This window comes from Alosa pseudoharengus, unplaced genomic scaffold, assembly GCF_046254945.1.
Source record: "Alosa pseudoharengus isolate Yale_2024_CS ecotype anadromous, Long Island Sound unplaced genomic scaffold, YU_APseudo_1.1 YU_APseudo_1.1_scf_13, whole genome shotgun sequence".
Lineage (NCBI taxonomy): Eukaryota > Metazoa > Chordata > Actinopteri > Clupeiformes > Clupeidae > Alosa > Alosa pseudoharengus.
This window is the reverse complement of record NW_027468598.1, coordinates 27,835,624-27,857,722: the sequence shown is the minus strand read 5'-3', so window position 1 is coordinate 27,857,722 and position 22,099 is coordinate 27,835,624. Positions and strand designations below refer to the sequence as shown.

The 22,099-nt window shown below is 45.3% G+C and overlaps 6 protein-coding genes across 6 annotated transcripts; all 6 read right to left on the bottom strand.

Annotated features, from left to right (window-relative positions):
• Positions 1-885: 885 nt before the first annotated feature.
• Positions 886-2,856, bottom strand: LOC143121989 (claudin-4-like). Its single transcript, XM_076282745.1, has one exon. It carries the CDS (start codon positions 2,383-2,385, stop codon positions 1,804-1,806), a length of 582 nt encoding a protein of 193 aa, XP_076138860.1. The 5' UTR covers positions 2,386-2,856; the 3' UTR covers positions 886-1,803.
• A 2,512-nt stretch (positions 2,857-5,368) lies between these two features.
• cldnj (claudin j) lies at positions 5,369-7,203 on the bottom strand. Its single transcript, XM_076282743.1, has one exon. It carries the CDS (start codon positions 7,185-7,187, stop codon positions 6,555-6,557), a length of 633 nt encoding a protein of 210 aa, XP_076138858.1. The 5' UTR covers positions 7,188-7,203; the 3' UTR covers positions 5,369-6,554.
• Positions 7,204-7,916: 713 nt separating this feature from the next.
• LOC143121988 (claudin-3-like) lies at positions 7,917-13,026 on the bottom strand. Its single transcript, XM_076282744.1, has 2 exons — positions 12,446-13,026; positions 7,917-9,802 (listed from the first exon to the last, which is right to left on the bottom strand). The coding sequence occupies exons 1-2, from the start codon at positions 12,942-12,944 to the stop codon at positions 9,117-9,119; spliced, it is 1,185 nt and encodes a 394-aa protein (XP_076138859.1). The 5' UTR covers positions 12,945-13,026; the 3' UTR covers positions 7,917-9,116.
• A 2,752-nt stretch (positions 13,027-15,778) lies between these two features.
• On the bottom strand, positions 15,779-16,757 carry LOC143121985 (claudin-like protein ZF-A89). The gene has a single exon (XM_076282742.1). The coding sequence runs from the start codon at positions 16,753-16,755 to the stop codon at positions 16,213-16,215; it is 543 nt and encodes a 180-aa protein (XP_076138857.1). The 5' UTR covers positions 16,756-16,757; the 3' UTR covers positions 15,779-16,212.
• Positions 16,758-17,778: 1,021 nt separating this feature from the next.
• On the bottom strand, positions 17,779-18,496 carry LOC143121981 (claudin-4-like). Its single transcript, XM_076282738.1, has one exon. The coding sequence runs from the start codon at positions 18,409-18,411 to the stop codon at positions 17,779-17,781; it is 633 nt and encodes a 210-aa protein (XP_076138853.1). The 5' UTR covers positions 18,412-18,496.
• A 778-nt stretch (positions 18,497-19,274) lies between these two features.
• Positions 19,275-20,590, bottom strand: LOC143121982 (claudin-like protein ZF-A89). The gene has a single exon (XM_076282739.1). It carries the CDS (start codon positions 20,452-20,454, stop codon positions 19,708-19,710), a length of 747 nt encoding a protein of 248 aa, XP_076138854.1. The 5' UTR covers positions 20,455-20,590; the 3' UTR covers positions 19,275-19,707.
• Between the last annotated feature and the right edge of the window lie 1,509 nt (positions 20,591-22,099).

Genomic DNA, 22,099 nt, shown 5'->3' with positions numbered 1-22,099 from the left:
AATTATTTTATTGTATGGCCCCCCATGAACGAAAGTTCACGAAACTTGGCATGCATTCGGAGGGTGTCATAATGATCCTACACTTTCAATTGCGTGCAGTTTTGACCATGTCAGCCAGATATATTGTCATTAAAACACCTAATGTTTTGCTTTTTAATTTTTAACTAGGTGGCGCTATACATGAAATAAGTGGAAATGGGATGGGTTGACATGGCCCCTTAAGAGCAACATACGAAAAAAAGGTGGTCCTCCTAGGCCCTACGGTTCTCGAGATATACACAGAAAACTGTCTCCGGCCACCTACAGGCCAGTTGGTGTACAGTAACATAAATTAATTTATTGTGTGGCCCCCCATGAACGGAATTCAATGAAACTTGGCATGCATTCAGAAGGTGTCATAATGATCCAACACTTCCAATTTCGTGCAGTTTTGACCATGTTAGGTCACAGATACCTGCGATTACAACACCTCATTTTTACTTTTTTGTTTTTAACTAGGTGGCACTATACATGAAATGAGTGGTTATGGAATGGGTTGACATGGCCCCTTAAGATCAACATACAAAAAAAAGGTGGTCCTCCTAAACCTTAAGGTTCTCGAGATATTCACAGAAAACTGTGTCTGCCCTACCCTCCTTTTCGGGGGGTCCAGTCCAGCGGGGGGACTACAGATGAAAACGAAAAACAATGGTTCCATGCTATCCATGTGGGGCTACATGCCCACCAAGTTTCGTGTACCCCGGTCTTTCAGTGTCCCGAGAATCCTTGACGGAAATTTGGGCATGCGGAAAAAAAAAGAAGAAAAAAATCTGACTAAACCTATATGACCGCCGCTTCGCTGCGCGTCCGTCATAATTACGGTAAAGAAGCAGTAAGCATAATTACTTAGTGTTCTTCCACCTATTGGTGGGATTTATTTCACAGTTTATTTCACAGTTATATGTACAGCATGTAAACCCCCAGCTGGTATTTAATCATTTATTATGGTTTAAGAACAGACTAAAATGACGAGAATTCATAAAGAGAATTCACAGAAACCACAAATTTATTCCAGCTATAGGCCTATCTCATGTAAAAATGCCAGCTAATTCTAAGCACAACTCTTTAGGTGTGTGTCTGTGGATGTTGGAGTGTTAAAGCTTATTTACAGTTGTCGCTCTCGACCTGTGTGACGTCAAAATGACATTTTACCAAACTGTGAGCACAATATACTAAATCGTACGCACATTTTACTAAATCGTGCGCACATTTTACTAAATAGTGCACTCATTTTACTAAATTATGCTTTCATTTCATTTTTTAAAAATTAAACGCACAATATAGTAAAATGTGTGCACAATTTACTAAATTGAGAGCACAATTTAGTAAAATGAGCGCACTATTTAGTAAAATGTGACCACTATTTAGTAAAATGAGCACACAATATACTAAATTGTAAACGCAGTAAAATGAGCTAACAATTACTAAAATGAGCGCACATTCTCTCGATATACAAAAATATCTTGCAATGACAGCTCCTGGGTCCCGTAGATATCAGCAGACGGTAGCATTATAAAATTTGGAAAGCTGCTGGTCAGATTAGCTTAATGCGTGCTGGGATATATGTAGGCGGCAGTCAGTGTAAATGCTATGCAGGGTTACATGCTAGATCCTCGCTTTTTTCACAGGGATATTTAGAGAAAAGCTGGCAGTTATAGTGATGAAAAAAAGACAGAAAGAAAATCCGAGTCTGAATACACAAGTCTGAGTCATTTGTATGCAAGTCCGAGTCACTAGTCCTTAAAATTAGCACTTGAGTCAGACTCATACTCCAAGCTCTGCCATCGGCAGTTGATGAACCTCTGGCAGGGGTGAGAGACAGCGCGTACTGACCAGAGTTACTCCCCCCCCCATAAGCAGTACTGTCCCAATCCAGCCCATGTAGAGTGCCGCCCCCAACTCACGTTTAAGTGGAATCACACTGTACAGTGGCTCAACGCTGCGGTGAGACACCCAGGATGCCACCACCAGCAACAACAAGCCTGACACCACGAACAAAACACCGGAGACCACCTTCACCGGCACGCGCTTGGGGAACTTCAGTCGCCCGACGACGTATAGTACATTTGCTACAAATCCGATGCAGATCGAGGCAATGATGAGAGCCCTTGAGGATCGGAAGTTCCCGGACAGATGCAGCGCCGACTGGATGAAGTCATAATGGAGCGAGCCGTCTCCTTCCTGTTCCCAGTGGATCCACACGCCGTCCCAGTGCAGCGCCACAGTGTCCGTGTTGTTGTTAACAGAGCCGCTCACCGTCCACGTGGAGAGGAAGCGGGTCAGTAGGGCACAGATCCAGCCCGTGAAGCCCAACCCGAGGCCGGCAAGACTCAACTTGTCATCCATGCTGATGGTCGATGAATTTAAACTACAAAGCAGCCGAAGCTTCAACTGTCACAACTTGTTCGCCCGGATTCCTTGCATAGGCGTGAGGCAAACACTGGCATAAAGAGAGAGTTTCCTGATGTTTGTTCCACCATGGTTTCAAAACAACCCCCCCCCCCCACTCTCCCACTCTGCCAGTCAAACAATTATGTCACTTAGCCGTTTAGAAATCATTTGGATGGTTAAATGATCTGTTCTGGTGAAAATGGTGACTTTCCCCGCTGCGCCTAGCGTCCCCAGGCGGAAAACCAACCTTGCAACATTGAAACTATCGTCCCGGAAAGAGAAGTCAGAAACAAGAAACTCGTTTTAAAACGTGTTTCTTACCTTGTAACATCCACATAGTTCTACCAGACGTATGCTAACCGCTCACTAGCTTGTAAACAAATCCATGTGCTTTATCGTTACCTTTTCCCACAGTTTGAAATGGTATAATGCACATTTCTCCAGCAGAGGGGGAAATCCTGCCAAGGGAATTTTCAAGCCCCATCTGGTCCGCAAGCAATCCCAAGTTGTCCGCGAGCAGACGTGGTAAAATATAATATAGATGACTTGTTTGCAATATTGAACCAACTTTTATGTAAATCCAAACAGTTCTGCAACACTGCATATATAAACTACGTATTATGTTACGGACTGAACGGGTTCAAATCCCGGACGAGCCCCCAATTATGTTGCGGATTGTGGTTCAGTCTATAACACTACGGCACTTTAAAGGGACAGCAGGCAATGTTTTCGTGTTAATTAATCATCTTCGTAAGTCGGTATATGGTTAAATGACTCATTACAGGCGAATGAAGACTCTCTCGCCCGCTACTGCCTGTAGGAAGAATATCCCACTCAGTGGCGTAACTATAGTAGGTACAGCAAGTGCAGTCGCACCAGGGCCCGTGACCTCCCGGGGCCCGTCGCTACCCCCGCCCTGCCTCCTTTTTTTTTTTTTTTAGAACTTTAGAATGTTAGAGCACAGAGAGTGAAGTGTCACTTTCACGAGCTATCGGAAGATGAGCGCTTAACCGATGCAGAGAGATACTTCAAAGTGCAGGTATTTAATGCAACTCTGGACATCATAATCAGTCAGCTCTCCCAAAGATTTGCAAGTATGCGGGAAACTTGTCATGTGTTTGAGTCTTTACGTCCTATGACCCTTCAACTCGAAGGTGATGATGAACTGCTTGAAAAGGCAAGACGTTTGTCAGATTATAGCAGGGACATTCCCAACACAACTCCTCTCATTCAGGTCTTGCTTTAAAGCAGAGATTTCACAGAAGTCATCTATTTTTCAACTTGCCAAAATGCTGGTGGTAGATTATGACAGTGTAACATCCACATTCGGGGAAGTGTGTACTCATGTTGTTTCTGACATTGCCTGTGACTGTGGCAACAGCTAAGCGATCTTTTTCCAAACTCAAACTTATTAAGACCTATACCTAAGGAGCAGCATGGGGCAGGAGAGGCTCCGTGGGTTAGCTATCCTGTCCATTGAAAATACGAGAGCCAGAGCATTAAATATTGGGAACATCGTCGACGATTTTGCACAACGAAAGGCTCGTAAGATGGCCTTCTTCTAATGGAGTTTATAAGCAAGCAATCTATGCATTCAGTTTCAGCAGAGGGTTGAAGAGTGCAGTAATATTAGATGCAGTAATATTAGATTACCCTGGCCTGCAGGCTGTTAATAAAATAATTTTTTAATGTTTTCACATGTAATGGATATGTAGTCGTGTGTTTTTTATTTGAAATTGTAATCTGTAACTACTAAACTACTTCGGTGCCTCAGGCCCTTTGCATAAACAATTGAAGTCACCCTTAATGTGTATTGCATGTATCAGAGCTAATTCATCCTGGCCCAAAGTTCTTCGATGTGGGGCCCGCGTAGAGCTCTCGCACCTGGGCCCACCATTGGTTTGTTACGCCGCTGATCCCACTTGCAAGTTCGGTGTATCCGACCGGCCGACCTGTAGTCTCACAAAGTCTCAGACATCGCGAGAAGCAGGATCAGTTTACATCCTGCATCCCCAGCACAGAGGCAGGCTAACAAAACGCTAGCGATGGTTGCAAACGTGTGTATAATGGCAGAGCCGGCAAAGAAGCAGCATAAACCCTTGACGGAAGATGCAAAGAAAAGGATAAAAGCTTCAGACCGAGCAAGGGCTCGCATACATATGGACACGGACAGACACTAGGGGGAGCTTAATAGAGAAAAAGCATCAGGCTTGCCTCATGAAAATCATATGAATTCTCTGACACAATAAGCAAGGTGGTTCAGTGAGTAGGTCTATTGTGTAATGTACTGTCGAACTAGGTCTTTATTTTGTTGTTTTTTAGCTAGGTGGTCCATGATTTGTTTTCATTGATTAAGTGGTACATGGTCTGAAAAAGTTTGAAAAACACTGATCTATAGCCATCTTTACCCCTATGAGGAGATTTGGTATCTTGAGATATAGACTATGGGATTATTAATTATCGAACCTGTTCTCTTGCAGGGATGAATAAATCGGAAAAGCAGAAGTTTTGCCCAACACACTTTTGAACCCTGCCTTCTAGTGGATACTGTGATCTTTGGTACGTTAAGACGAGACACTACCCCAGAGCTAACTTGCAGTGCAACTTGCCATAGATATTTTGGCTTCAGTTAACACCCGGATCTCCTTATATGGGCAAAGATGGCAGCTTTGGCTCCATTTTGTAGGCGAACTTCAGAGGTCCATGACTCCTATGTGTGCCTTGCTGCTTTGTTGTTTTAAATGTTCGATTTTCCTTGTCAAATAAGAAAGGCATTGATAAAGATGGGCACACATTTCCTCCTGTTCTTCACGCCCCACCTGTGATATCTCTATTCCCCACTAGTGGGCCCCACACTTTGAGAAACACTGGTTTACAGTAAAGTGATATCACACAAGTTATTTGGACGAAGACCGTTGTTGCCGTTTGGCACAGAGCCCAAAACTTTATTTAAAGGAACCATAGGTAAGATTGTGGCCAAAACTGGTACTGCAATCACTTTCAAATTACTGTAGAGTGGTGTATCCCCTCCCCCTCCCCCCTGAATCGAGGTTGCCAACCCGGATGCCGAAACACTACTGACTTCGTGATTAGTAGATAGGTAGAGGGTGGCGCATCAGGCCAAAACACAACATGACATGACAAAACACAACATCAACATCAGTTGAGGGCTGCAACTTCACTTTTTAAATGACAATATCCTCGCTGGACTACTGTTGTCAGAGATAAAAGTATTTGAAATGAACATGATTTTTTTATGTCTAGTGACATATCAGGGCCATTTTATGATTAATTGAAACACATTTCTTACATACGGTTCCTTTAATGTGCTTTTTGCACATAGAAAAACAACTTGATAGAAAAGTTTTTATTAAATGCTCACAAGCTTAAAGGTCAGAAGATGAAGAATATCTACGGTGGCATAAGCCTAGAACGTCTAGATCAACTTTTCCTGTAGCTTGATCAAAGGACATTTCACTTGGCATATAGACTTACTTATCATAAGAAGGAATGTCTGAGGACAGCTGGCCTTTGTTTCATTCTTGAATATGCTTATTTTAAATAGTTCATGTGCGAATAACTGAAGACGGTTGAAAAGTGACAGTTATAAGTAACAAAAGAGGCATTCTCAACAACAAAAAAATACAAATACTTTTGAGCAGCTGTCTGTCTCAGCTCCATGGTTTCGCCATGTGTAACAGGCATCGGTTACACTTTACTTGACAGTATCTACATAAGAGTGACATGACACTGTCATGAATGTATCATAAACATTACAAATAAGTCATAAACGTTTATGACATAACACTTCTGTTATTAAGTGTCATTCGGTTTTTGTCATGACAAGTTGGGGTTAGAGCTAGGGTTAGGGTTAGGATTAGGGTTGGGTTTAGAGGTTAGGGTTAGGGGTTAGGGTTCATGTATCATGACAGTGTCGTGTTAATGACAGTGTCATGTCACTTTTATGTAGATCCCGTCGAGTAAATGTTACCTGCATCAAGTCTGCCATATGAGTAAGTCTAATCTGCTGTCTGAGCATCCCTTGAAGAACCATTACCCTACAACTGGACCACTAACTGAGTTGAGCAGATTGTTACGATTCAATTTGTGCTGCAGAGTCCGAGTCACACGTAGTTCTTGATGGCGTAGCTACAGTGGGTGCCTGGCCTGGCTTGGGTGTAGCGGGTGGCGTAGCTTGGGCTCTCGCGCGGGCAGCTGGTGCAGAGCACCCCTCCCCCAACCACCAGGAGACCTGCGGTCACCCAGCCTACGTAGATGGCCGCCCCCATCTCGCGCTTCAGCGCCTCGTGCACAATGGGGTTGTGGAAGTCCTGGATGATGGAGTGGGCCGTCCAGGAAACGGGCGCCACCACGGTGAGGCCCGCCAGCACGAAGGTCACGCCGGACGCCACCACGATGCGCGCCTTGGCCCGCGGGTGGCTCAGGCAGTTGGTGCACTCCGCACCCACCAGGAAGACGACGAACCCCAGGCAGGCCAGCGCCATGGCGACGACAACGAGCCCGCGCGCTGCCTGCAGGTCCGGGTCCAGGTCCAGCAGGGCGTCGTAGAGCTTGCACTGCATCTGACCCGTGCGCTCGTACACGCAGTTGAGCCACAGGCCCTCCCAGAAGACCTGCGCCACCACGATGTTGGTGCCGATGAAGGCCGTGACCTTCCACATGGGCAGCGCGCAGATCAGGATGGTGCCCGCCAGACCCAGCATTGCCAGGGTTATGCCCAGCACCTGGAGAGCCATGGCTGCCGCTTCACCCAAGGCCTGTAGATCAAAGACAGAAAAGAGAAAGAGATTACATACATATATCACATACTGGCTTTTCAGCTCAGTACAGTTATTTCCAGTATATTAACCTCATAGTGTATAAAAAGCATGACAGTGTTGCAAATTAAACATATTGACCACTCTCTGTATTACGCTAATCCTACAAAGCAAGTCCACTTTAGAAGGTGTGGTGAGCTTTTTTTTTCCAAATTAAAGGAATAGTACACTTGAAAAGGTCAATTTAATTCTTAGACAGGGATACCAGAACTCTTAAACAGTCACAAATCAGGGAGTAGCCTATTCCAATTTCACTCATAGGCAGCCATGCATAAATAGTATTTCACCACAAGGGGGCAGTATAACATATCATAGAAAAGGAGGAAATGCATGGCAGTATTTTATCATGTTTTCCCCTGGCTTTTCCAAGTACATGGTTTACTCAGAGTAAGTGGTAAACCTCCTACAACAAGAGCGCCATGGCATTGGAGAATGAAGCCATATAATGAAGCCATTTACCCTGGTTTCTCACTAAACCACATACTTGGAATATCAAGAACCATACACAGTTTCAAATGAAAACAAAAACATTGACAATGCTTTTAAAAAACACCTGACAATTCATGAATCATTATGAAAACATGAAATTTGTCAAACTTGTCCAAATAATTTGACAGGCAACTTCAACATGAAAGAAACACTCAGGTATGAATGTACAACATTTATTATACTTTCGTTGTAAACACAGTTAATAATGTTGCAGTTGTTACAGACAGAACACAATTTGCAAAAACAAAACTGCATCACACAAAAGACCTAATGTCTTCCCCTCCCTAACATGCCAAACCACATTACTACCACACATATCAGGCTTTTAGTTGTTATAAGTACGGTCATAAAGAACCAAAGAGATCTTGTCTAGATAGCACAGACAATGCTGGACCTGGGCATCTACTGGGCCAGAGTTGACCCACAAAGCATTTTTTGAAAACCAAGACTGTTGTTTTAAAGGTTCACGAACACCATGTTTAAACAATGCAGGGTATTTATCAGGGTCTCGGGTTGGCTGTGGGGATGTTATTCTTTAGTTTCCTGGTGAAACCAGAATGCTGCGGGGGAGTGGCTGCAGGTGAAAGCCTGGTAACTTGAGCCTGTCTTTCCGACTGTGAGAACAGAGTTTTGCTTTCACACACAGACCTCTTTCAGCTCTGTTTACTCACAATTACACACCAATTGGTTGATCATCAGACACCACTTGTTTCTAAATATATATAAAACTATGGTAAAATGTCTTATGTTGGGTAATAAACTGTTGATACAATCAAACTTCAGCAAGCTAAGCTGAAATAATCAAACAACTATCAGAACAATATCACTCTAAATTCTTTTCAGTGTTAAGTTTCAGTGCAATTTAGTCCTGCCTTTCTAAAAAAATGAAAGTGTTTCTTGTACTTTTCAAAGGGACAAGACACTCTTCTAGGAACAGATTGAAAGGGTCTATAAAAACACATTTACAAACTGAATTATACAGTCACAGAAACTCAGCCTTCATTTGACCTTTTCCTTCATCTGTCTTCAAAAGATTAGAAATCTATTTACAAACATCAGAGATTTTTTGTCAGAGAGGAGGAAAGTGCTCAGCAGAAATCCAGAAGAATAGTAATAATCAATCACACATATGTACAGCCTTCATTTCACCTTCTCCTTCACTAAACTCTATGGCATGAAAGGCTACAGTCAGTTACACATGTGCTAAGCCATGTCATGCTGCTTCAGAGTAGAGTCCACAGACAGAAACAGTAAAAGCATTGCAGAGATGACGCAGGTTCCCCTGAGTGCATCAGTGATGCCATGGTGGCAGCGTGGCACAGGGCACCTATCGGGCACTCCAAAGGTGCTCCTGCAGTCTCAGATGTAGGTCTTGGTTGGCGTGAGGGAGCGTGGCGTTGGAGGTTGGTGGCTGGGCACTGAATCCGACTGGCTGGACGGTTTGGGGGTCTTCACAGGGAAGAACCTGAGTGACGTGGCGCGACCTTTGACCTCTCTGGGGGGGCAGGAGGTGCACAGGAGCGCCCCGCCGAGCACCAGGAGGAGCCCCGCCCCCCAGCCCACGTACAGCGCACTCCCGAGCTCCCGACGCTGGGCGTCGTTCAGCAGGGGGTTGTAGAAGTCGCGGATGATCGTGCTGGCGGTCCAGGAAACGGGCACGAGACAGAGGATGCCGCTGACCATCAGCACCACGCCGGCCGCGATGCCCGCCCGCGCCTTGCCCGCCTCGTCCGCGATGAAGTTGGTGCACTTTCCCCCGGCGAAGGACATGAGAAGCCCAACGATGCCCACCACGATGGAGACGACGACGAGGGCGCGGGCGGCCTGGAGGTCAGAGGTCAGCGCCAGCAGGGAGTCGTAGACCTTGCACTGCATCTGGCCCGTGCTCTGGTGGACGCAGTTCATCCAGATGCCCTCCCATATGGTCTGTGAGGTGATGATGTTGTTGCCGATGAACGCCGTCACGCGCCACATGGGCAGGGCGCACACTAGGATGACCCCGACCCAGCCCAACAACGCCAGGGCGATGCCCAGGATCTGCAGACCTGCAGACGCCATGGCAACAACGATCTCGGAACCTTATAGACACTCCACTCGGAGAACTCTTTCCCTGGCTAAGAAATCATGCGGGCCCTGAGGTGAGGTATTTATATGGGTTTGGAAGAGGGAGGTGTGTATGTGTCTGTGTGTGTGTGTGTGTCTGTGGGAATGTGTGTATGTGTATGTGTTGGCAAGTATTTGGAGCCAAACAAAATTATACCCGCCTTACAGGTTCCTTTGTAGCTTCACACAAAGGCTGCAGTGGATCTATGCCCCCTGGAGATGTATCTCATGTTACAGATTTCTCAGTCAGGAGAGCTTTTAAACCGCAGGTGCTGGCTGTCTGTGGTCTTTAGGTTTCCATTAGCACAGGAAACACGTTCAGATGGTCAGATATTTCCGACTCAAAGTGCCAAACCACAGGGTACCTGTACATGTTTACAAATTAGGTCACGATGTCTCACACACGGTGACAAATTAGGTCACAATGTCTCACACACGGGAGGCACTAAAAATGCATTCAATCATTGTGCATGTGTTCAAATTTCTTATCCAAAATGCCAAATGTAACTTTTTTAATCGTTCATGTTCATTCAACAGTGAGCAATTAGTAATTGTATGCCTGCAGATGAAGTCTACTCCAGCCTGCCTGACAGTCACAGATAGCTTCCACATGAAAGAAACACTCAGGGAGATGTGACGGACTATATAAAAGTTGGGTAACACTTTATTTTAAGGTGTCCTTGTTCCAGTGTATCTACATAATGTAACAATATGTAATATCACACACTTGTATTGCCCATACAAAATTATTTTTTGTGTACCTACAGATCATTAGTACATGTGTAATAAGAAGTACTTGTTACAATACTTTGCCAAAGTGGCTTCTCTCTTTGGGGAAGGACGAGGTGAAGTTTGGGACTATTGACACCCTAACAATAAAGCATAACTCTGGAGTGTACTAATGATCTGTAGGTACACAAAAATACATTATGTATGGACAATATAAGTATGTGATATTACATACTGTTACATAGGTTGTTACACAATTTTTTTTACAAAATTGCGTCTGTCAGTAGGCAGCCCGGTATGCTGCAGGGCCACATGGCACGGTCTGACCTGTTGAGCAACGTTCCGACGCAGTCACCTCACGGAACACAGGACGAAATGCCTCAAACTATAATAATCGAAGTGAAAGAGCATGTAATGAGACCTACAAATTCCCCCATGATAACAATAGCGACAATGGTTTTACTACCTTTGGGTTTCGCTTTAGGTTCACTGAAGCATGCTGTAATGTTTACATAAAAGTATGTCAGCAGTGTGTATGTGGGGGCATCAATGAGTACCTGTCTGGGAAGAGCATACAGTAGTCTGTTACTGCTGATGGTTTTGTAAAAAACACATGTTTAGTGTCATGGCACAGCAGCACCTGAAGGAGTTTTAAATGAACACTTTTCAGAATACACCTGGTAGCCTCCATTACTGAGTTTTTTTTACCTTTCACTTGCTGTTTGACCGAGATAGATGTACAGGTTTCACTCATGCCCAGTGACCACACCCCCCCTCCCCCACCAACAACTGCACCCTTGTCCACCACACCTTGTTATGCAAATGGTGAAGTGGTCTCACTCCCTACTCGTCAAAGGTCTGACGCATGGTCAAGGGTCCTTGGCGTCAAATTCCAATGAGAAAGGTGTACCTTCTGCGTTGTTTTCCGACGTGGGGGAATGAGACTGGGTTGTTTCAACAGATTTAATTTCTGTACTGGTAATCACTAAACAACCAGCTTTGAGCATCCTGAAACTGGAATAGCAAGTGGAAGGAAAGGTTTGGGGGGAAAAACCCAACTAGAGTTACATTCTCAGAGGGCTTACTAACCTGTCCATAAAAGTCCATAAAACTGAACAAACACATCCCAGTTTAAGTGCAGAGATTTTCTTTTTATTTCAACATTGACATGCAGTCAGAAAACCACAAGATTCTTTAGACTGAATTTGCACACATAAACAATGTGAGAAGGAAAAAAAATGAAATAGAAAATAATGTCACCTTAAACATATACATGTTTACATCACTGACTTAATTCACAGTCTTAACGACACAAAATAATAGTGATTTAATAAAGACATTTTTCCTGCATTAATTAAACATATTTACAGTATGTATCCTTCATATAGTATCCTTGACTTCAGACATTCTGATTTCAAATCAGCTCCAATATATCAATCAACAAATTAGATCTCAGATTAGATCCTCAGTTTGCCAAGCAGGAAGTCTGGCAAGAAAAGGTTAAGATATATACCACACCTTTGCACTTCCTTAGTCCTGGAGGCAATTTTAACTAGTGGAAATAATAGCTTTGGCACTTCTGTTGTCTTTTTTTCATCAAAGTCCAGGTTAATTCTCCCTTCACTCTCACGAGTACCTCTGTGCACACTGGCAAAGCTTCTCTGAACAAAAGGAACCAGGTTATTAATGTATCCAAGGCCTTGACCCTTCGGTCATCATTCCTCACACGTAGGCTCGGCTGGTGGCGGTGGAGCGGGCCTGGGAGTATTTCACTGGGTAGTCGTTATCATCCTTGGGCGGGCAGTTGCTGCAGATCAGACCCCCTCCCAGCAGGAGCAAGACCGCAGTACCCCAGCCGATGTAGAGGCTGGCGCCCAGCTCCCTCCTCTGGGCGCTGGTCACGAGGGGGTTGTAGAAGTCCTGGATGACGGTGTTGGCCGCCCAGCACACGGGGATGAGCACCATGACACCGGCGATGAGGAAGACCACTCCACTGGCCAGCGCCACCTTGGCCTTGGACGTCTCATCCTCCACGAAGTTGGTGCACTTGCCCCCAGTGATGGCCAGGAGGATGCCGAAGACGCAGATGATGATGGCGACGACCACCAGGGCGCGGGCGGCCTGCAGGTCCTGCGGCAGGGCCAGCATGGAGTCGTAGATCTTGCACTGCATCTGACCCGTGCTCTGCATCACGCAGTTCATCCACAGGCCCTCCCAGAAGTCCTGCGCCGTCACGATGTTGGCGCCGATGAACGCGCTCACCCTCCACTGGGGCAGTGCGCAAATGACGATGCTGCCGAGGAACCCGATGATGCAGAGGGAGAAGCCCAACATCTGCCGGCACTGGGACACCATCTTCACTGTTTCTCTGTTTCTCTGTCTATCTTGACGGGAGCAGTAAATGTGGTTGGAGCGACGGTTACTGACTGAAGGAAGGATGTCACCGCAGAGATATAGGGTGTGCACGCCCAGGTGGATGGGTGGAGCCATCGGCTTTCAAATCTCAACTGAAACTAGGTAATCGAGGGAAACTGTAGGGGGGGGGGGGGGAAGGAAGGGGGCGGGGACTACCGGCTGGACCAGATTCCTCAGAGCTTCGTCACGTCAATGCCAGGACCAGTTTCGGCCGAAATAAGGTAAGGTAACTTTATTGTACCCAAGGGTAGATTTGGTTGCAGGTCAAAAGAGTGGGTTTCTTTCACACACACATAGATGACATTAAACGACATTGACAGAAAACAGTGACATAACAGTGACAACAGTGCTCTAGACCCAGTGTTGTATAAAGTACTAGATAGCAATACTTGAGTAAAAGTACAAGTATCGTACTAGAAAAAGACTTTGGTAGAAGTGAAAGTTACCTTTTAGAATATTACTTAAGTAAAAGTCTTAAAGTATCTGATATATACTGTACTTAAGTATCAAAAGTAGTTTCTGATATTTAATGTACTTAAGTATTTGAAGTAAAAGTAGAAAGTAAAAAGCAAGTGGTTTATTTTGAACTTTTATTGTGAACTTTATTTTGGCTTTAGTAAAGCATATTATGCTTTATGCTTTACTAAAACCAAAATAAAGTTTCAGGCACAAAACTGGCCCACGTTTTCCATAGTGGTGGAAATTGGATAAATTAAGCAACATTTCAGCTCTTACTATCCTGTAGTTTTTATTAGTACCATGGTTCAACAAATGTGTAAAGGTTATATAATAATTCACTTCAACTGAGAAGTTAACAAAAAATATTCCACTAGTTAACAAAAACAGAAAGAAAGAAAGAAAGAAAGCCTTTGCAATGTAGCCTATCCCACGCTTCCACAAAGAGGCATATTGAACTAATGTTTAGGCTACATGTTTTTTGCATCTGTAGGCTATATTGTTGTTTGGTGATTTAGCCTACTCCTTTACTAGGCTACACCCTCTTCTGAGCAAACAAGGCATATACTATCATGATAATGATAGGTAATTGTTCTTTCTTACATTAAATAACTTTAATTTATCCTCTCTACTTGTCCCTGTAGTCATGGCCTCCTCATCACTAATTTCGGGCTCATCATTTTCAGTGGTCGACTGGTTGATCTGCTGCTCAGTCTCTCCTGGCCTCTTTCTACCATCCATCCTTCCTGACGCTTGTGTCTACTGTAGGGCCGGCTTGGCTATCCGTATCTGAGAAAACTTTTTGGAAAAGACGGGCTATATGGACCCAACCAACTCTTTTTGGGAGGGGAGAACTCCCTCACGTACTGTAGGCTACAACCCATGCAGAGGCATTGCATTGGTGTCATGCACAGAATGCGGAACGTGTCCTACTTTAAGAAAAGATAGACTATAATGTCAATATTTTTTCCTCGACCGGCCCAAAAGTGATGCGGCCCACCGGGAATTCTCCCGATTCTTCCGATTACCCACCCCGGGCCTGATTCAGTCTTACTCTTCTTGGATTGAAGACAAGTCCTGCGATGCTAAATAGCCTTTCACAGGCCGCTGAGGCAGGTAGCTTCACAGAAAGCTGCCAATGTACAGAAACATTTCTTGCAAATATGGCCACGGGTGTATGAAGTTCTCTTCACCACTACCCTGTTCACCGAGTTCACCACTATCGTTGAGGTGGTTGTCTATGATAACGGGAGGTCCTCCAGTAGGTGCTCGTGCTTCCATGGCGGTTTCAGTTGTGCGTCCTCCTCCTTTAGCAACAAACAAGCGCTGAAATAGAGCGCGCAGCGTGCGGAGCGTGCGTAATGCAATCTAGGAGCAGTGATTTGCCAAACCTCCCTTATTGCAGTCGCACACATTTCTTCTAATTTTATGTTTTAGTAACGAGTAAGGAAGATGCTTAGTGGAAATATAATGGAGTAAAAGTATACATTTTATCTTGGAAATGTAGTGGAGTAAAAGTGAAAGTTGACATACATTTAAATAGCGAAGTAAAGTACAGATACGTGAAATTTCTACTTAAGTACAGTAACGAAGTATTTGTACTCCGTTACATTACAACACTGTCTAGACCTAGGAATATAGATAAAAATGTACATGAATATTATTAGTATCAAAATTCAGTAGATGAAAATGCAAAATAAAAGTCATCATAGCAATGCGCATCTGTGAGGTGGCATTTGAAGTCAAATAGGTAAGGTGAGTTCTGGCCAGAGTTCAACCGAGAGAGCCTGTCTGGCAGGCTGGTCAGGTGGCAAAGACGAGCGCCAGCACAGGACATTGCTCCACAGTTGTTCCTGTTTTTGCGAGGTCACTGTTGGACATCTTTGGTACAGTATCTAGACAATTTATCTCATAGATTACTTTCAGTTCCTTTGTTTTTACATCATCATGATGTAGTCATATATTGCCATTTCTTTGCATCAGCGTTCCAAGATTTCAACATTACTACAACTGTGATGTGGGTCATATCCTGTTATTCTACCTTTGTTTTGTCACTTTGTTGTAGATTCATCATGGAATGACCCTATAACTAGTGCTCATTTAGATAAACTACTACAGATAGTTTGTGAATTTTTAATGACCTCAATGAAATGTCAAGCGACATTTGGCGAATAAAGTTTTTTAATTCTGATTCTGAAATATACTTGACACTATATTTGACTCTATATATTTGTCACTCACTTAATTGCAACTCAATATTATGTTAGTGAATTTCTTTTTTCTTTGTATTGTTTTTGACACATATACATGGACCATGATGATATTATAAAATATGATTTATTGTCAAAGAATTTTCATAATAATACAGATCACACTTCAGACATGAACATCAAGAGTAATTCAGCATTCTTTTTACAGTTTTCTATTTACATTTGTCATGAAAATGTAACTTCAACAGGAGTATAAATTTGTGCAAACTTGTTTGTATGACAGTGGATACCTTTCATAAACCTGACAACATCACAACATTTGAGGTTTTTCAACGCCATTTAACACACCATTTTGTTTCTCTACACAATGCCAACATGCTAAGACTACTCAGTAGATACATAAACAACACACTTCAGAAAGAGTAAACAGTAAACACTCTTTAAGAAAGGCTCTCCAGTGCAGCTCAAAAACTCGCTGATCCATAAATGATCAGCAAACCCCACGGACCCCAAGTCCTGTCATCTTCATGTAGTCCACGTTGTTAGAGATACTGCCTGGGTGCCGTGTAAGGTGGTGCGGCATAAGGCTTGTTGGGCATGTACGACCCTGTGCCAGCGTACGTCATGCTGGGCGCATAGGTCTTGGAGGGCGCCATGTACGTGCCAGGGCCGTAGACGCCCGGCTGCCTGTAGGGGTACATGGGCTGTGGGGGGTAGTTGATCTCGTTCTTGGGGCAGGAGCTGCTCAGCAGAGCGCCCCCCAGGATGAGGAACCCTGCGGAACCCCACCCAATGTAGATGGATGACCCGAGCTCCCGCTTCTGGGCCTCGGTGGTCAGCGTGCTCTGGAAGTCCTGGATGGTGATGGCGGCCGACCAGGTGACGGGGATCAGGCAGACGGCGCCCGCCACGATGCAGAGCACGCCGCCGGTGATGACCACCTTGGACATGCTGGACTCGTTCTTCAGGCAGCTGGAGCAGCGGCCGCCGATGAAGGTGAGCATCATGCCCACGAAGGAGATGATGACGGCGATGATGACCAGGGCGCCCTCCCCCCCCCATCCCCCACTCCCACAGACATACATTCACACACACATACTGTACATTCACACACACAGCATTTTCTGCCAGCAAGTGTAATTCTGATTTTCAAATCAGCTCCAATATATCAATCAACAAATTAGATCTCAGATTAGATCCTCAGTTTGCCAAGCAGGAAGTCAGGCAAGAAAAGCTTAAGATATACAGTATACCACACCTTTGCACTTCCTTAGTCCTAGAGGCAATTTGAACTAGTATATATAATATATATTATATTAACTATAATAGCTTTGGCACTTCTGTTGTCTTGTTTTCATCAAAGTCCAGGTGAATTCTCCCTTCACTCTCACGAGTTCCTCTGTGCACTGGCAAACAGTGTTGGGCAAGTTACTTCAAAAGCGTAATGCATTATTTATTACTTGTTACTGTCATCTCAAAGTAATTTGTTACATTACAATATTACTGTCTTTGAATTGTAAGGCATTACACTACGTTTACATTACTTTCACCAAAATAACAGGAAATATGGATTTAGTGTTCTCAATAGATCTTCATGTGTTCAATGCAGCTCATTACACGGCAGGAGGTGATGTGGTATGACATAATGACTGAGCTAGGCTTAAGGCTAACAAAAGAACAATATAATGGTTGCAGTTATGGCTCATGGGACAATGTAGGCCTCAAAGGCCAAAGGTCACTCACAACTTATAGTAAAATATAGCCATAGTGAAATTGTATGTTGACTTTAAATGGTTCTCATCATTGCTGGTTGCCTATCATTCCACTTACAGTGGTGTAAACTTAATGCAAACAGTTTGAGAATAATGGCTAAAAATTGGATTAAAAAGCAAAGTAACTTCAGTTACTGAGAATTGTACCGAGTAAAATATTACTGAAATTGTATTGGTAATGCCTTACATTACTGCATTACAGCAAAAAGCAATGCATTACTGTAATTACATTACTTTTTTAATGCATTACTCCCAACACTGCTGGCAAAGCTTCTCTGAACAAAAGGAACCAGGTTATTAATGTCTCCTAGGCCTTGACCCTTCGGTCATCATTCCTCACACGTAGGCTTGGCTGGTGGCGGTGGAGCGGGCCTGGGAGTATTTCACTGGGTAGTCGTTATCATCCTTGGGCGGGCAGTTGCTGCAGATCAGACCCCCTCCCAGCAGGAGCAAGACCGCAGTACCCCAGCCGATGTAGAGGCTGGCGCCCAGCTCCCTCCTCTGGGCGCTGGTCACGAGGGGGTTGTAGAAGTCCTGGATGACGGTGTTGGCCGCCCAGCACACGGGGATGAGCACCATGACACCGGCGATAAGGAAGACCACTCCACTGGTCAGCGCCACCTTGGCCTTGGACGTCTCATCCTCCACGAAGTTGGTGCACTTGCCCCCAGTGATGGCCAGGAGGATGCCGAAGACGCAGATGATGATGGCGACGACCACCAGGGCGCGGGCGGCCTGCAGGTCCTGCGGCAGGGCCAGCATGGAGTCGTAGATCTTGCACTGCATCTGACCCGTGCTCTGCATCACGCAGTTCATCCACAGGCCCTCCCAGAAGGTCTGCGCCGTCACGATGTTGGCGCCGATGAACGCGCTCACCCTCCACTGGGGCAGTGCGCAAATGACGATGCTGCCGAGGAACCCGATAATGCAGAGGGAGAAGCCCAACATCTGCCGGCACTGGGACACCATCTTCACTGTTTCTCTGTTTCTCTGTCTATCTTGACGGGAGCAGTAGATGTGGTTGGAGCGACGGTTACTGACTGAAGAAGGAAGGATGTCACCGCAGAGATATAGGGTGTGCATGCACGGGTGGATGGGTGGAGCCATCAGCTTTCAAATCTCAACTGAAACTAGGTGATGGAGGGAAACTGGGGGGGGGGGGGGAGGGGGGACTTCCAGCTGGACCAGATTCCTCAGAGCTTTGTCACGTCAATGCCAGGACCAGTTTCGGCCGAAATGCGCATCTGTGAGGTGGCATTTGAAGTCAAATAGGTAAGGTGAGTTCTGGCCAGAGTTCAACCGAGAGAGCCTGTCTGGCAGGCTGGTCAGGTGGCAAAGACGAGCGCCAGCACAGGAAATTGCTCCACAGTTGTTCCTGTTTTTGCGAGGTCACTGTTGGACATCTTTGGTATCTAGACAATTTTTCTCATAGATTACTTTCAGTTCCTTTGTCTTTACATCATCATGATGTAGTCACATATTCTTGTCATTGCCATTTCTTTGCATCAGCGTTCCAAGATTTCAACATTACTACAACTGTGATGTGGGTCATATCCTATTATTCTACCTTTTTTTTGTCACTTTGTTGTAGATTCATCATGGAATGACCCTATAACTAGTGCTCATTTAGATAAACTACTAAAGCTAATTTGTGGATTTTTAATGACCTCAATGAAATGTCAAGCGACATTTGGCGAATAAAGTTTTTTAATTCTGATTCTGAAATATACAAGTTGACACTATGTCACTCACTTAATTGCAACTCAATATTATGTTAGTGAATTTCTTTTTTCTTTGTATTGTTTTTGACACATATACATGGACCATGACGATATTATAAAATATGATTTATTGTCAAAGTATTTTCATAATAATACAGATCACACTTCAGACATGAACATCAAGAGCAATTCAGCATTTCTTTTTACAGTTTTCTATTTACATTTGTCATGAAAATGTAACTTCAACAGGAGTATAAATTTGTGCAAACTTATTTGTATGACATTGGATACCTTTCATAAACCTGACAACATCACAACATTTGAGGTTTTGCCACGCCATTTTAACACACCATTTTGTTTCTCTACACAATGCCAACATGCTAAGACTACTCAACAGATACACAAACAACACACTTTAGAAAGAGTAAATAGTAAACACTCTCTCAGAAAGGCTCTCCAGTGCAGCTCAAAAACTCGCTGATCCATAAATGATCAGCAAACCCCACGGACCCCAAGTCCTGTCATCTTCATGTAGTCCACGTTGTTAGAGATACTGCCTGGGTGCCGTGTAAGGTGGTGCGGCATAAGGCTTGTTGGGCATGTACGACCCTGTGCCAGCGTACGTCATGCTGGGCGCATAGGTCTTGGAGGGCGCCATGTACGTGCCAGGGCCGTAGACGCCCGGCTGCCTGTAGGGGTACATGGGCTGTGGGGGGTAGTTGATCTCGTTCTTGGGACAGGAGCTGCTCAGAAGAGCGCCCCCCAGGATGAGGAACCCCGCAGAACCCCACCCAATGTAGATGGATGACCCGAGCTCCCGCTTCTGGGCCTCGGTGGTCAGCGTGCTCTGGAAGTCCTGGATGGTGATGGCGGCCGACCAGGTGACGGGGATCAGGCAGACGGCGCCCGCCACGATGCAGAGCACGCCGCCGGTGATGACCACCTTGGACATGCTGGACTCGTTCTTCAGACAGCTGGAACAGCGGCCGCCGATGAAGGTGAGCATCATGCCCACGAAGGAGATGATGACGGCGATGATGACCAGGGCGCGCGCGGCCTGCAGGTCCTGCGTCAGCCGCATGATGGAGTTTTGGATGCTGCACTGCATCTGGCCCGTGGCCTGCATCACGCAGCGCATCCACAGGCCGTCCCAGACCACCTGGCCCGTCACGATGTTGGCACCGATGAAGGAGGTGACGCGCCACATGGGAAGTCCCGTGGTCAGGCAGACACCCACGAAGCCGATGAAGCACATCACCTGCCCGGAGATCTCCTTGGCGAGGCGGCCCATGGTGGAGACGCGGCGACGGTGGTGGGGTCAAGATGGGGCTCACAGACAGAAAGAGTAAAAGAGAGAGAGAGAGACGCAGAGATTTGCTGCTGCCAGTGCGGAGTGGGGCGACGGTTCTGAGCGAGATACAGGAAGAACACACCGGTTAGACCGGCCGACGCAGGGATGGACCAAGGGAGGAGGAGCAGCGTTCCAGCCCGACTGGATTCCTGAAAGGCGCTCACTACCCGGGGGAGGAGGTGAGAACGAGCATCTGGTGAAGAAAACAAACAACAACAAACACCCCCACTCAACCCCCCCCCCCCCCCATCCCCCTCTCCCACACACATACAGTACATTCACACACACATACTGTACATTCACACACACAGCCTTTTCTGCCAGCAAGTGTAACTGTCCAGCAGAAACAATATCTTTCAGTGAAGACCATGCCCACATAATGGCTCTTCCAGGAACCACAGGCGTACATCGCCAACAAACTATATCTCAGTGAAACTTCACAGGCTTCACTTCCAAAGACCAATGAGATGCAGCTGGTATCTGTGTGCTATCACATGACGATTCCATCACCACACCCTCAGAACTTTGGTATTTGGAAGGTGTGTGGCTTAATTAGTTATTTTGTTTTAGTTGTTCGGTTTAGTTGTATTTTGTTGGTCAGTGTGACTTGTCTGAAGAACTAAAACATGACTGAAATACTAGTTGTGTGAAACAGAAACCTGGATACGACCACAAGTACAATAAGACCACAGAGACATGGGGAGGGATTATTGACACAATTAATGTGTGTGTGTGTGTATTGATGGTCTTGAGGGGTGTGATGTGTTTTCAACTGGCTAAAAGGTTTCAGGGTCATAAAGCCCTCCTGGCTAGAGCCTGCATGCCTAGATGAACAAACCTTCACCTCATTCTCCTAAAAAGGCCTCGCCTATGTGACAATCTAGGTCACCCACTGAGAAAAAAAGCCATTTTAATGGTAAACTAACATGTGATAGGGCGACTCGTGCACCCTCTGCATCCTTAGCGTAGCCGGCTACAAAGAACCAGCCTTGCAACTTGCTTGCCAACGTCCCGGAGAATCACAAGTTTTTCACAATTTTGCAATATCCTACTATTTGCATGACTTTGTTCATGACTTCGTTCATGACAAGCGCTGTGACTTCTCCTGTGAGTGCCTCTCGTCACAAGCACAAATGGGCAGTCCCCATCTGTCAGCACTGCTGAGACACAAAACAGAAGCAACTTTTATATAGATACACCTGCCTGAGTATTTCTTTCATGGTATAGTTAGGGACCGTTCGTTATTTATAAACGGGATCATCGGAGGGATTTTGAGTGCTTCGATCAAAAGTTGCATGACCCTCCCCTGCCTGCAATATAATTTTCAACGACCCACCAGCAGCATAATCAAAAATGACATGACCCTCCCGGGCCAATTGTCGATGTCTTCCGCCCACGCTCTTACGCACTAAGCTATGCTATGATAACACATCAACATAAGCTACCGTCCTAAAATCAACCTCTGCTTTCTGATCTTACACATCACACTTCACCAAGATGGTGGCCATTTCAGTAGATTTACTCCCTAACATTGTTGTGGAAACACAATAAGCATGGAAACTAAATGCACACTCCTGCAACTGCA